At 42.2% G+C, this 15551-nt stretch overlaps 1 protein-coding gene across 1 annotated transcript in view; it reads right to left on the minus strand.

The window, feature by feature from the left end:
- DCLK1 (doublecortin-like kinase 1) overlaps window positions 1-15551 on the minus strand; it is a 328500-nt gene that overhangs the window by 76555 nt on the left and 236394 nt on the right. The window contains 1 exon segment of the mRNA XM_012644043.1: window positions 12327-12443. Coding sequence (XP_012499497.1) covers window positions 12327-12443 — 117 coding nt within the window.

Genomic DNA, 15551 nt, shown 5'->3' on the forward strand with positions numbered 1-15551 from the left:
AGCGATCCTTCTGCCTCAGCCTCCCGAGTAGCTGGGACTACAGGCATGTGCCACCATGCCCGGTTAATTTTTTCTATATATTTTCAGTTGTCCGATTATTTTCTTTCTAATTTTAGTAGAGACGGGGGTCTCGCTCTTGCTCAGGCTGGTCTCGAACTCCTGAGCTCAAACAATCCGCCTGCCTCCGCCTCCCAGAGAGCTAGGATTACAGGCGTGAGCCACCGCGCCCAGCCAAGAAGTTTGGGTTTTTATCCAAAGGGCAATGAGAAGCTATTGAACGATTTTAAGCAGGAGCCACAAGACCAGACTCGCATTTTAAAAAGCTCTCCAGAGTTCTTTCCCTGTCAAGAATGGATTAGAGGGGAATGATACTGGGTGCAGGGCATCCCTTGGGCAAATGTCAAGAATGCGGAGGTGGGAGAGAGTGGAGCACGTGTATTCATCCTATGGTAGAGATGCCGGTGTGGCTGGTCTAGGGCAGTGCCAGGGGATGGAAGTGAATGGAGATGTTGCAGAAAGAGTTAGGAGGTAAAAACTACAGGACTTGGTAAGTGACTGACTGAATGAAGAAGAGCAAGGCTGAAAGGGAGCAAGTCTGGAAGGACACAGAGTTTGGGCACATTGAGCTGAAGCACTTTAGGTGACGTCAATTCTGCCATGTAGGCTCATGCACTTTTTCCTGTTTTAGATGGAAAGTGAGGTTCAGAGGAGTAACTTGCCCAGAGATAAACAGCTAGAAAGTGGCAGAGATAAAACTGGATCTCATTTATGTCTTATTGAAAAAACTTCGCACTTTTCCCGTGAGTGGCCTGTCCCGGCACCTCAGGGCACTCCCAGAACGCTTGTCCCATCTGCAGGGCTCTGGACATCTAGGTTTCTTTCTCTACCACTACTTTATTGAAGCCACAGGCTCAGTGCTTCTACCTGCATTTTCATCTCTCTGGATAAATGAAACTCAAGTGCCAAACAAGTCATTTACAATCAAGCACTTTTGGAACACAACCTGTCTGAAAGTTGGGAACAGCCTGTATTCTTAGGCTCAGAGCTCTGCCCAGACTCTTCCTCTTAAAGCATTAACAACTTCTTAAAACGGCTCTTGACATCCAGAAAGCGTTACACACTTTATTGTTGAATCGCTGCTGGAATAAATAATTTTCTTTCATAAGTAAGTTTGACAGATGCATTGAGTTCACTTGCTTTCTATCCCATAACACCACGAGTCCCTAAGTGCCAATAAAAAGGGCTTTGTTACTTATTTAATGGAACTTATTAAAATTCAACTTAAATTTCAGAGGCCCTTATTAAACAAATCTTTACCTTGAATGGGAAAAACTCAGCTTAATAATACGGTTGTTAAATAGCCAAGCAGATGGAACAACTAATTATTTCAATCTGAATTCACTAATCTCTGAATTAGTAAAGAACTCATCAGAACCACTGCCTTATACCCAGGTCTGGTTTCCTTGGCTCAGATCTATCTGAGTACATTTTGCTTGAATTTGAGTTCCTCCTTGCTGTGCTTGTTACCTCTTGAATGAGAAGTGCTCAACTTCGGGATGGATTATTCACAGATATTGTGATGATCAGTTACGTAACTGGCCACCAAAGTGCCGCGGCAGAAATCTGACCGCAGCACTGACACCTACTACTCCTGGTCCATAACCCTTTCTCTTTTTCAACTCAGCTGTCACCTAAGCCCATCAGGGATCCAAGAGCATTTATTGGTTACAGCACATTGTTGAATAATACTCCTCAGGAAGTGTCCGGCTTCACCTTTTCCTTCATCATTTCAGACAGCCGATCCTACTCTTTTTCACTAATTGGAGCCACAAGTCCAGGGTTCTATAATGTAATGCATATCACCCCATCAGCACACAGAGCCCACACTTAGTACACGCTAGACTCTTATTGCTCTCTGTCCCTAAGATGCTTATGATGGAATATCAAGGTTACTTTAAAAATTCTAGAATTTGGAAATACTTGGCTTACTTTGACTAAATTCATTGCTCCTCTCATGACTTTAGACTCACGTGTTTGCTAATTTAGGAACCCCTCTGTGAACATTAAGCGTTTCTTCTCTTTATAGTTGCTTTCCTAAAAGTCTCAGGCACCGAGTGCAAGCTGAATGTTTTTAAGTGTCTCAAACTAGTCCTGAAGTCAGAGAAACCTCTAAGCCAGACTTAATTAAAAGGAGAGCAACTTTTTGGACACGAAATCCACCTTGCGGTTTCCCTATCTTTCAGTACCAAGGCAGCTCATTTATTTTGGTGCTGCACTTCAGGATGAGAGGAGGCAGCGTGCCTGCGTATGTGAGCGCGTCCTTGGGTGTAAGGAGAGACAAGCCAGGCACGTTGCCAGGGAGATCTGGCTTTCGACTCCCTAATCATGGAGGAGGCTGTTGAATGCCTAAAAATCTCTTTACCCAGCCCTTGTCCACATCTTGCCATCTTAGGGAGAAGGAAAAAAAAGGGCAAAAAGCATATGGAATCAAGAAAAAAGGCAGCTCTCTAACAGAGGGAAGAAACAGTGCTTTTTCCCTCCTTCTAGCTTCGTGGGTGCTCACCTCGTAGGAGAGGTATAGCCCCGATTTCCTCCATGTGTCTGTATTCTCTTCTTAAACTGAGACAATAGGTCCAATTCAAAGAAACCGTCGACAGAGAACAACGGGAAGGCGAGGTCACAGAACAGAGGGATAAAGGGACATGGCTCTGTGAATTAACTTTTTAAACAAATATTTATAAAAAGGCTTTGAACCTCAGGAAATCTAGGCAACTTGAACAGCTGGGATTTCTCAATTCATTCACATGCTCAACATTTGCCTGATGGTCACCATGACCTTGCAGTCAACGTAGAATGCACAAAGAGCTGCTCTCAAGAGACCTTACCTAGGAGCGTGGCACTCATGTCATCTGTAGGCTGGGGGCGGAATCGACTGCAGCAGGACCGTGGGGGTGGGGAAGGCCCGCAATGGTGAGGTGCAGGGAATGCGGCAGAGACGAATGGGGCCAAACTGGGTGCATGGGCTTTTGACTGCTGAAGTGACACAGGAAGACATTTTAGACCAAGTGACAAGAATAAAGGTAGGAGGTGGATGAGCCCAAGCACTATATGGGGACAATTTAAATTAGGAGGGAGCATGAATCCAGAGGGGAGGTGGGAGAAATGGCTGGAAAGGAAGACCGTCCTTCGCCTGAGAACAAGGAGTCCAGACTCTCTTTGTCAGACGAAGTCATGGCAGCAGGCTGGACATCGGGCAGATGTGAGGCGCAGAGCACAGAGGCTGGGGGGAGGCCAGCTAGCAAGAGCGTCTGTAGCCTGTGAGAAACAGGAACGTCCCAGAGCAGAGTAGAGGCCACGCTGGGTGGAAAGGGAGCACGGTGGCAGTGCCGCAGAGGAGCCAGGGAGGCTGGTGACACACTGAATGTGGACCAGGAGGGGTGAAAGGAGTCAGAGACGATTTTGAATTAAGGAAAAATAATTAATTCAACAATGAAACAGTATCACCTAGAGCTCCTTTGGCGGAAAATTATGACATTTCTGGATCCCTATCAGCTGGGATCCAAGAAGAAGCGGTGGATATTACGGGGGCATCAGGCACTAGGCACCCAGGGCCTGGGTGGACGAGGGCCCGGGCTGAGCCCCACCCCACCAGCTGCTGCAGGACACCCTCCCCGCAGGGTGCCGCCTGGAGTCGGTCCTGGAGCATCCCACAGGGATGGCCGTGGGCGACTCTCCCAGACAAGGCCCGCTGCCTGCTGCCATCTGGTCTTGCCGGCTGAAACAGTTCCTTCACAGGCTGCAGTGGTGTCCTCGCTGTGACCCTATGACCTCCTTTCGGTTCTTGTGCTACGTGTCAGTTCAACGTCACACATTTCTGGCCCTCCATCTTGAAACTCTCTGCCCCTTGGACTTCTGTCACCTCACTCTGGTCTCCTCCTGCCTCTCTGATCTGCTCTTCTAATCACAGACATTATTACCCTAGGTTCCATTTTCATTTTTACAAATCTCTCGGTGGGGAGTGGGGAGGTATCTTACATTATTATTATTATTATTATTATTATTATTTGAGACAGGGTCTTGCTGTGTCATTCAGCTAGAGTACAGTGGTGTCATCATAGCTCACTGCAACCTCCACCCTCCTGGGCTCAAGCGATCCTCCTGCCTCAGCCTCCCGAGTAGCTGGGACTACAGGTGTGTGATTGCCTGACTAACTCTTCTATTTTCAGTAGAGACGGGGGTCTCCCTCTTGTTCAGGCTGGTCTCAAATTCCTGACCTCAAGTGATCCTCCCGCCTCAGCCTCCCACAGTGCTAGGATATTCCAGGGTCTCCCAGATACATATTATCAGCTCAAATCTCCTGACTCAAACACAGTTACTTATTGCTAATGGCTGACTGACACTTCCAAAGCACCTTGCACTCCACGTGTCTAAATGGAAATCATTCCCACCTCCCCTCCTCACCCAGCACACCCTCTCCTCATCTCTGGTCCCTCTCTCTTCCTCTGGGCTCACATCCAGCTAAAGTTCTGGTTTCCTTCCCTTTCGAAGTTTGCCCCTTCCCCTCAATGCTGTTCCAGTTCTGTCCAGACGGTCTTTTTGCAGGATGACCCACCAAGCAGCCCCACCAAGCCTTCCTGGCCCTTGGCCTTTCAGGTGTGGCAATCTTTTCTACCACTGTGCCACTGTTTCTAAAACTCCACTGTGATCTCTCACGGCCTTGCAAAAAATCCCCTTTCAATAAACACACTTCCACGGCCCTGTGCATCTGACCACAACCAACTGGGCTGCCCCATCTTCCCTAGCCCTTTCCTAGAATTCTGTTCTGCATTTTTATTGAACTAGCAACTGTGCCCTAAACATGCCATACGCTTTCATGTCTTTGTGCCTTAACTCGCATTGGGAGGGAATGCCCTCCTGGCCCTTCCTAGACTAGCAGGATTCTTCAAGTCCCAACTTGTAAGCCCTTTTCTCTTGGAAGTGTTCTCTGCCTCTATTCATGAGATCTAACCGCTGCTTCCTCTGGGTCACCGTGGCACTTTTTCCACTATTATAGTAAGTGGCATACAGTCATGCACTGCATGACGATGTTACTGTCAACAACAGATTACATATATGGCAGTGGCCCCATAAGATTACAGGACTGTATTTTTACTGTACCTTTTCTAGGTTTAAATATGTTTAGACACACAAATACCATTATGTTACAATTGCCTGCAGTATTCAGTGCAGTAACATGCTGCATACAGGTGTGTAGCCTAGGAGCAACAGGCTCTACCTGGTTGTGTAGTAGGATGTGCCATGTAGGTTTGTGTAAGTACACCTGTGATATTCACACAATAATGAAATCGCCTTATGATGCATTTCTCAAAATATATCCCCATTGTTAAGTGATACGAGAGTGTGTATGTTTGTGTCCCAACTAGAATATACACAACTTGAAGGCAAGGACTGTGCTTTAATCATCTTTCTATCCTGGGGACCTAATACATGCCTGGAACATAGTAGATACTCAGGAAATATCTAATTAACCTGGGGCAATAACAGTGAGAAGTTTCCACAAGCAGCTGATGTAGGGTGCTGCTCCCAAAGAGAAAGTCAAGATAATGGCCCAATGCTTTGAAGAGTATCTTCAGAGATCCTGTGTGGGGTGAGCACCAGGGGGTTTGGCGGGTGCAAACAAAGAGAATGGAAGGAGGGATGAGCTTTATATGCAGCAAGAAATGCTGAAATCACAAGGATGAATCACCAACCTCTACGATGGTCTTGATGCATTTGTTCTCAACAATTCCCTTGGCACCTCAAAGCAAAAAGGATCCATAGAAAGTATAAGGCTGAATTCTCTACACTAAAGGAAAAGACTGAGCTAAAAATTAATAAGCTAGCAATCTGCCTTTGGAGGTGTTTGATATAAATCAAAAGAATCTGACAAACTGGACTTGTGAGCTGAGCTGATTAAAATTTTCTTTGCTTCTGCAGCTTTGATTCTTGTCTTATCTGCATATGCTGCATAAAATATTTTTATATAACTGTAAAAAAAAAAGTAAAATTTGAATAGCATGAATAAAAAGACTTCAGGATTTCTGGAGTCACGTACGAATAGGTTTTAAGCCTGGGGAGTGCGGAATGGTGGTTTAGACGGCTAGAAGTTCATTAGTTAAGGCACGTGGCTTTTCCCTCTTTCAAATGCTCGCCCTTGCATCTCCTGCACTCAGCATCGCTGGTCCGCGGTGGGTTCTCAATGGATAGTGAATGAATGAATAGTTGTTGTCATGAGTGTTTCTACTTTAACCTACATGCTTCTGAAGGGCAAGAAAGTGCATTAGCTCGTGCTTGAATCGGTGGGTGTGAGGCTCCCACGAGGTGCTCAGTTATGTTTGCCATGGCTTCTACAGACAGAGATTCTAAATACAGGGCGACAGTCTATGCAAAAATGTTGGTTATCTATCTAAATGAAAATAAAAACTCTAAAACAACAAGCAAAAATCCCACAGTTTTTCCAAGGAATCCAAGAAGAAGTCACAGTTTTGAAATTTGTAAGTTTTAAGGAGGATTGCAGCAAAAAAACCTTCAAGCTAGGAAAACATAGGTTTCTTATACTTTTAACATTAAGAAAATAGTATAAAGCAAAACTAAATTTTATCAGTCTTTATTAACATCAAATTAATGCATATTATATTCTTATTTTGGGAGATATTTTGTTATAACTTCCCTGTGCAGATTAAGGAATTTGCTTGAAAGAATTTCACTTTTAAATGACACATTTTGCAAGACCTCTGTGCTCCAAAGACACATGTGTAAAAAAGAGTCAACCCATATTAAGCCCTCTTTATGATGCTCTTATATATTCTCATTTCTTTAACAAGCGACTAAAAATCATTTCTCCATTTTCTTAGTGATTCTGTGCCCCATGTCTCAGCATGCAATTAGCTAGGGGCTTGTTATTCTTTCTGTATGTTATTGAGGCTTCTGGTTTCTCTTTTTCCTCGCTCCACTTGCCTTCTTTCAGCCTTTTCCGTTATGGATACTAATAGTAATTCAACAGGTATGTGAATTATGTCATCTATAAATTCTTTCTGGGGTCTTGACCTCTATGCCTCTCGAGAGTAGGGGCTGTTTTCTTTCATCTCTGCACCATCAGTGCCGAGCAAATGCCTGACACTCGTAGGCCTGCAACTGATATTTCTGAACCTGTAAATGAACACCTTACATTAATAAATCACTTTGAATTTCTTCTAGTCCTAAGAAGAGGAACGCTAAGAGACAAAGGGAAGATTTACAGAGGATTCTCGTGCTTGTTCTAATGGTGACTTACAAAGGGAAGTTTCTGTCCATCACTGATGTACCTCGTTAAGTTGGGGTGAATCATTTACCTCCTGGATCGCTAGTGCCGGGGGACTAATACTTAGGCTTATGCTGCTGTAAAATGTAATCTCAAACCAGGTACTAGATTTGTTATTTCTTAGAGATCAAAATTCTAGCACGTGGAGGTGAAGAAGCATGTATCGAGGACTGCCAGTCCAGTGGGTCTAGAACGCTGGAAGTCCCACAGACAAGCCCTGAGCTGCCACTCTTGACTCAGTGACTCCAGGCAAAGCAGTTCCCTTAGCCCTGCCTCTGCTTCCTCATGTTTACAAACGGAGATAATGATATTATCTTCCTTGTTGTTAGGAGATTCATAGGAGAATCAAAAAACCCTAAGAGATAAAAGTCCTATGTAAACTATGGTGTTACATCTACATACAAGTTAACCACGTTGTTATTAACAGCAGCATGGTCTGAAAACTGAGCAAATATAACTTTGTAATATGCTCTAATTTCTGTGTAATGAAGGAAGAGGAATACTGGAAGTAGAAATTTAAAAAGTGAAGTAGAAATCATTTCAAACTTTAAGTTAATGTTTGAGAAGGAAAAGCAAAGATTCTTTCATGTTAAAAAGTCAGGTTCAGGTCGGGCGCGGTGGCTCACGCCTGTAATCCTAGCACTCTGGGAGGCCGAGGCGGGCGGATTGTTTGAGCTCAGGAGTTCGAAACCAGCCTGAGCAAGAGCGAGACCCCGTCTCTACTAAAAATAGAAAGAAATTAATCGGACAACTAAAAATACATAGAAAAAATTAGCCAGGCATGGTGGCACATGCCTGTAGTCCCAGCTACTTGGGAGGCTGAGGCAGGAGGATCGCTTGAGCCCAGGAGTTTGAGGTTGCTGTGAGCTAGGCTGACGCCACGGCACTCACTCTAGCCAGGGCAACACGGTGAGACTCTGTCTCAAAAAAAAAAAAAAAAAAAGTCAGGTTCATGGTGGCAATTGGGTTTGGGGCAACACTAATGTTTAAGTGGTATTAAAATAAAATCATTCACATTTGAGTGCCTATGAGTTACAAAAAAACACTAAACAAGCTATTGTAAGGAAATGTGATGCAATCAGCATAGAGATAATTCATCACATCTTTCCGCTGGTTTCAAAAGCCATAACTGAGTAGGGAGGGAAGACCTGGGCCTGAGCAGTGGAGGGCCCAGGGGAGGGGCTCCCCTGGCATCCGGCAGCTGTACTTGCCCTGATGAGAAATGGTGACACTGCTGGACTTCCTAAATCCTGGGCTCAGGTCCCAGGGAAAGCAAGTCTTCTTGAGGTCATTGGCAAAATCACACACTTGTGACTACAAGGTGGCCGCTCTGTGAAACCTCTTCTAATTGGAATCATCCAGAGGAAGGCGGTAAGATTTAGTAGCAAGTCAGAGTCAAGAGCCAGTCATTGCATACTCTAAGCTGTTATACAACCAAATGGTTGTACGTCATCTCTTCTAGGTCAAAATGCAGGAAGTTGAAAATTTTATACGCCTAAAAGGCTCACATTAAATATGATCACTGCCATATAATTAATTTTGACCTTGAAGTTAAAGATACACTGAAGTGTTCATTTTTCAAGAACATACTGATTTTAGATTGAATTCGGACTCCACTTTCTTTATGGAAATGATACTACCTGGCATGACTTACCTATTACAAATTCCAGGTCAGTGCTGGTCAAATCAACCAGGTTTTAACTAGAGTTTAAAAGTGCTTCAGGTAAACAGTAGAAAGTGGAAGTGTGTGTTTGAAGCAATCTGTTGATTTTGAAGCAGGCATTTTTATCCATTTTAAACTTCTAAAAAAATAATCACAAGTGTTGGCAGTGACACACAAATACATTTAATACATTTACCTATCTGCTTTTTTGAGTTTCCAAAATTACTTTTGGTAAGTGAGTATAAATCTTAGAATGCTGAATAGTGATTACATTACTAGACAATTCTAAAGTGAAATTATTGGCTGTATTCATAATTATCTTTTTAAAATTAGATTCCTAATTCCAATCTTTAACATGTATCCAATAATGTGATCTGTCCCTTACCTTTCTTATCTTATAAGGACAAAAAAAAAGAAAGTAAACAAAAGAAAAGTCTCACCTAAACCCAGGAGTATTTAACTGCTGTCTACACTCTTAAAAATAAAACTGCTGGCCAGGTGTGGTGGCTCACACCTGTAATCCTAAGACTTTGAGAGGCCGAGGTGGGAGGATTGCTTGAGCTCAGGAGTTCAAGACCAGCCTGAGCAAGAGCGAGACCCTGTCTCTACTAAAAATAGAAAAATTAGCCAAGTACTTCCAGCTACTCTGGAGGCTGAGGAAGGAAGATGGCTTGAGCCCAGAAGTTTGAGGTTGCTGTCAGCTATGACATCACTGCACTCTAGCCCAGGTGACAGAGTGAGATTCTGTCTCAAAACAAACAAAACTGCTAAAAACAATAAAAAGTTCAGAGCTATAGTGCATATCACTTCTCTTGGAATGTCTATAATGTATAAGACAGAAGAATTTGGCTAACTACTCTGTATTAGATGCAGCCTCTCACATCTGATTGTTCTATTCATGGTACATATGGAGAGGAAAGATTAAGTAAAATTTGCCAATGTCAAAGTTTGTTTGGATTGGGAACTAATTTTGTTTTTCAATATTGACGATTTTTAATAATACTGATAATGTTTCAGTTAATATGGGACCATTTCTCTTTCATATGCTGCCATGGTTGTACTGAACAGTCAAAATTTTAGGGGCAAGATGCTGGCTAGGCCCATGACCACATTCTCCCCTACTGCTCCACAAGGGTTCACCCTACAGCCCAGGTTTAAACAAGAGGAAATGAGGAATGTCCTTTGGTCAAGGCTGTACACCCTCCACAGAGCTCCATTTTCACCTGTCAGCCTATTAATGAGCAAGTTTAGGTCTTCCAGGGGAGTTTTCCATGCAACAATTCCAGGATCATTCTGTCGTTTTGTGGAGGTCCTCATCTCTGTGTGTGCATGGTGTGCTCTTGAAGGGAGGGACTTTCCCCAATACCCCAGGGAAGAGATGATCTTCAGACAGATTAATAGATTGTCTCTGCTCCCATTTGACTAATTCTCTGAAGCCAAGCCCAGGTAAGGAGGTAGAAGAGGGAGGTGGGGTATGGTACTCTCCTCTGCTCATTGCTCTCTTGGTCTACACTCCAAGGTAGCTAGAGGTCTGGTCTTGGGTTATAAGGGTTAAAAATGGACACAGTCAGTTGGAGGCAACCAGGGAGGTAGAAAGGAAGTCATTTCTGTCATGCCAATAAATGAAGATGACCAAGTCATATCTTTCCCTCCAATTATCCAGAGTCAAATGACTTTCTGTCCTTACTTCCTTTCTCTTATCCACAACCCAGTGGTTCTCAAACTCGGGTGTGCATCAGAATCACCTGGAGGGATTGGGAAAACCCGGACTGCTGGGACCTGGCTCCAGAGTTTTCAATTCAGTGGGTCTGGGGAAGGGCTCGAGACTTCACAGTTCTGACACGTGCTCCAATGATAGTGATGCTGCTCGTCTGAGAACCGCAGCACTCACCCACTGTTTCTCAAAATGTGAGCCACGGACTACCTGATCGTAATCACCTGGAGTACTTGCTAAAACACAGGTATATGTCCTTAGAATCTGAGGGCATGGGGCTTCAGGATGATAAACTTTACCAACTTCTCAAGTGACTTTCATGCACCTACACTTTCAGTCTTGGTACCTTACCCTTCAGCAAAGTTTCATTTTAGGGTTCTGTTCAATCTAGATGAGCGATGCTACATTAAGGGTGGAGTTCTCAGGCAAACCCTTAAACTAGAGGGGCAAACAAGCCACATCCCAAGTGCCAGCTGTGTTCCGAGACTTATTCCTTGACCAGCTGTGATGCAGGCTGCACTGTGGGAAGGGGCAGTGGCAGCCCATCATCGCCACCTTAGAGTGAGTGTCAGCGGAGAAGGTGGTCTTTGGAGACGTGACTTGGGAACAGAAGTGGTAAAACCCAAGGGGAAGGTGACTCTTAGAGAACCAGGTTGGGCTTGGTGGTCTGTCTGTGTGACGACCTATAATGACCCCGCCTACTGGCCATATTCCTTCTGAGCCAGCTACAGCCTACAGCTCTTTCCATACCTGAGCCCACACTGTTGAGTAGAGGAAGGCCTCCAAGTAGACCCCAAACGTCTTTGCCCTATTTATAAGAGCATCTCTGTCTTCATGAAACCAGGCAACAATCACTTTGATGTCTGCAACATTTAATAATTCCAACTCAACAATTTAGATCATTTAATAAATTCCCTTCATGAATGACATAGACGTTACACCTAAGATCAAATACACACACACACACACACACACACACACACACACACACACACACAAGACACCTTCTAACTGATTCACGCCAATTTTAAGACCAAAGAAGGAGAAGGCAGGTCTGCCGAGGTGCTCACTCATGAGTAAACAGCCTGCTCCAACACCAGCTCTAGCATGCACCAAGAGGCAGACCCTGGCCAGGGTCACTGCAGTGGTCCCTGCTCTACACTCTCAATCTCACTGCTTTTAGCTCCAGAGCCACGAAAGGAAACCAAGACTACGGCCACAAGTTTTACTAAAGAAAGACTCAGCAAATACAAATTGGAAATTTTTCACAAGCCAATCCCAGACAGAATAAATGCCTTAACAGAAATTTCTAGAACCTGAAAGGTTAACTTCCATGGTAGAAATGAAACAAAATGGTAATGCACTTCTATTTGTGGGCAAATCTGGGTTTCCTGAGTCTTCACTAAGCAGGTTTTTTCAAACTCAATGCTTTTTCTTGCAGCCAACATGCTAGACTCCAGCAAATCTGTTCAACCGTTCTAACATGTTCTAAAATTATAAACCGGAACCTACACTATCCTAAAAACCTCACGCTCTGAGCTTCACACACCCTCTGCTCGTCCTGCATCGGAAACAAGGCAGTTTCTTCAAAGTCTCTGTCACTGCTTTACCTGAGCTGGTTGAGGCGGGGGACTTGCTGCGCCTGGAGGGTCCGGGGCTCTTGGTGGTGCTCCTGCGGGACGATGAAGCTATTTTGGTGTAAGAAGTGGACTTCACCACTCGACATTCTGGGGAAAGAACAACAACCGCACATCATTATTGGGTAACAGCACACACCCCCACGCAAAAAGCACAATAAACCTGGAAATAGAAACATACAACCATCCTCAGTCACATCTACTTCCTGTCAGCCAAACGCTCGTCTATGAAAATGGAACCAAGAAAATGAGGAAGGGCACGATGGGCTTCCTAGACATGGAAGTAAATAATACTCCAAGCCTCTTAGTTTTCCTTTTTTACCATCACATTTTGGAAAATTAGGAGTAATAGGCTGATAAAGAGGTGTTTTTGTTGGGTTTCTCTTCAGCCACTCTTTGAGTTATCTGTGTATGAGGGTCTTTCTTAGGATAAATTGTTCTTTCTTCCAAGAAAAATGTTAGAAGAAAGATCAACCTCATAAACCAAGAAATGTGGTGATGGAAGATTCCACGCATCATGACAGGGCAAGTTTATTGTCCTGTAGGTCCCCACGGGGATAGCTGTGGGTCTTTATGATTTGTGGGAAATGACAGCATTTGCTTAGAAGAGGTAAAATTGGTGGAGAGATGATATTTCCCAATATAAGCGCATGGTGGGAGCCAGTGCCACCACAGGAAGCTACTAGAGAGCCTGTATTGTGTCTGTGCAATGGTTCTTGGCTTGAGGATGAGAAACAACTTCACTTTCACTAGATTTAAATCCTCAGTGTTTGCGTTCATTAAATTCTATGCTAAACACCTTAAATCGCAAAGAGCTTTCGATTTCTCTCTTAATGGGCTGCATTGATAAATTATAATGTGGTGAAAACACACATCTTGTTCTTAAGAAACCACTTTTAATAATTAAAACATATTTGTATGCTTGTAATGATAAAGTGTTGTAGATAGAAAAATATAAAATATATTTAAAAACACCCCAAATAACCCATGATCAAGAGATACTTTTGTTTTTTCTTTTTTTGGAGAGGGGTCTACAAATGTCTAGAATGCTTTCTACACATTTATGTATGTCAACAACATTGAGATTAATCTGCACATATTGACCTGTTATCAGCCCTTTTCACACTACAATATCCTGAGAGCATTTTCATGTCGTCATTTAATGGCTGCTGAGCATTTGACTGCGTTGGAATACCATAATTTACTTAACCAAATTCCTACCATTGGACATGTAACTTGCTTTCAGTAGTTTTCTATTATAAATACTCAATAACACTCTTATAAATGAGTGTGCAGTTATCCACTTATTTCCTTAACATAGATTTAGTCCCTGGCACTCAAAATTTAGTTTCTAGTAACTATTAATAAAAACCAAGGGCATATTGTAGATGCTCAAAAATATTTTCTGACCCTCTTCTTTCAAAAAAATTTTAAGTTCAGAATTAAAGGAAAAATAGCAATATACTTACTCTCTCCCCTCCAATATCACTACCATTTCTAATAGTGTGTGGATCCTACTGTAGTTTTTCTAAGCTTATATAAACACATATATACATAAACAATTTTTTGTTTGCTTTTTATAGACATGACAAGATATTGCCATATGTTACACATTTGCCATACTTATTACATATTATAATCCTCTTTCTTGGTCAATACATAGCAATCAAAATCCTTCTTCTAAGATCTTCATTATCTTTTGCAATATGACACAATTTATTCAATCATTCCCCTATTGATGGATAATAGTCATTCCTTCTAGTCCAATTTCTTCTTTCTTCTTCCAAATTAAATAAAAAATTTTAAGTTAAAAAAATCTGCTAAATAAAGTGGGTTTGGTGAGTTGAAAGAGAAACACTTTTTAACACATGGACTACCACACTAGAAAAAAAATTTTCCTTGGGGCCACAGTGTTTTATTGCAAAAATAGAATAAAAACTTTGAAAACAAAACGATCCTTTCTAATTTAATAAAAAATTTGTTATTTTTTATTGTTTTCTGTGCATGAGTTATATGCGACTTGAAAAATACTTCTCACAGCTCCCGAGGTGAAGAGACATGTGAGTTATATATGATTCACGAAGCCCCGGGCTCAAAGCTAGTGTGAGTTAAATACAACTCACATGGCACTTAATGTGTTAAAAACTCCTAACAAATTGTCTCCAGAAAGTCTGACCCAAACTGTGCTTTCTCTAGACCATGAGTGATCATTTGCCTGATCCCTCACTGAGGTTAGGTATTATTTTTTCAAAAACATCTTTGCTAATTTCTAAACAAAATCAGACTTCATTGCTTGAAATCTGAATTTTTTTGATTGCTAGTAAAGTTGTACATTTTTTTCACATGTGTATTAGCCATTTGTATTTCTTCTTTTACAATTACCTTTTATGTCCTTTGCCTATCTGCAGTTGAGATCTTCTTCTTATTCATTTGTAAGAATACATTCTCTTTTAAAATTTATCCCTTAGTCTATCGTGTTATAAATATTTATCTTTGTAGGTAGTTACTGAAATATGTTAGCCTTTTTAAAGTAGTGATCTTTTTAAGTATGGTAGTTTACAATTAAACTACTTTAACTTTTCCATTATACATTTTTTAAACTATTTTATACTTTAGTAACAAAACACTCATAATAATTCCAGATCTAATTCTGAGGCCTGACTTCAACTTCAAAGTTTTTCTTCCCTATCTAAGCAACTTCAAATATTCTAAGTTCAAAACCTGTTTCTCTCTTTTATACATTCTGAATGGCTTTATATAAACATCTTTTCCTATTTTTTTCTAATATCCAAACCAACAAAGTGGTTTATATTGTTTAGCAAAAAAGGAATGTGAGTGTGTATGACATACAGATGTTAAAAGACTAGAAATAGGAGGTAAGACATGGAGAACAGGGTCTCCTTGAGAGCCTCATGAATTGAACTGAGGCGAAAGAAGAAGGAGGATTTAAAAAAAAAAAAAAAGAGGAAGGAAATTCTGCCTTGAAATATTAGTAGTTATGGCTTCCTCTGCCTGTTTTCCTAGCCCAAAGCAGAGAGAAATGAACCAGGGCATTGCAGAGCCAACCCAGTCTTCCCCAACAATTACCTGGGCCACTGTTGGCTGTTCTGGCCTATCCCGGTGCCCTGCAAGAGATTTCCATTTCCTTAAAAAAAAGGGGGAAAAAATCTACACACCTGGGCATACTAGCAAAAATTA

The sequence above is a fragment of the Propithecus coquereli genome, unplaced genomic scaffold (genome assembly GCF_000956105.1).
Source record: "Propithecus coquereli isolate 6110/MARCELLA unplaced genomic scaffold, Pcoq_1.0 Scaffold205, whole genome shotgun sequence".
In the NCBI taxonomy this organism is placed as follows: Eukaryota; Metazoa; Chordata; class Mammalia; order Primates; family Indriidae; genus Propithecus; species Propithecus coquereli.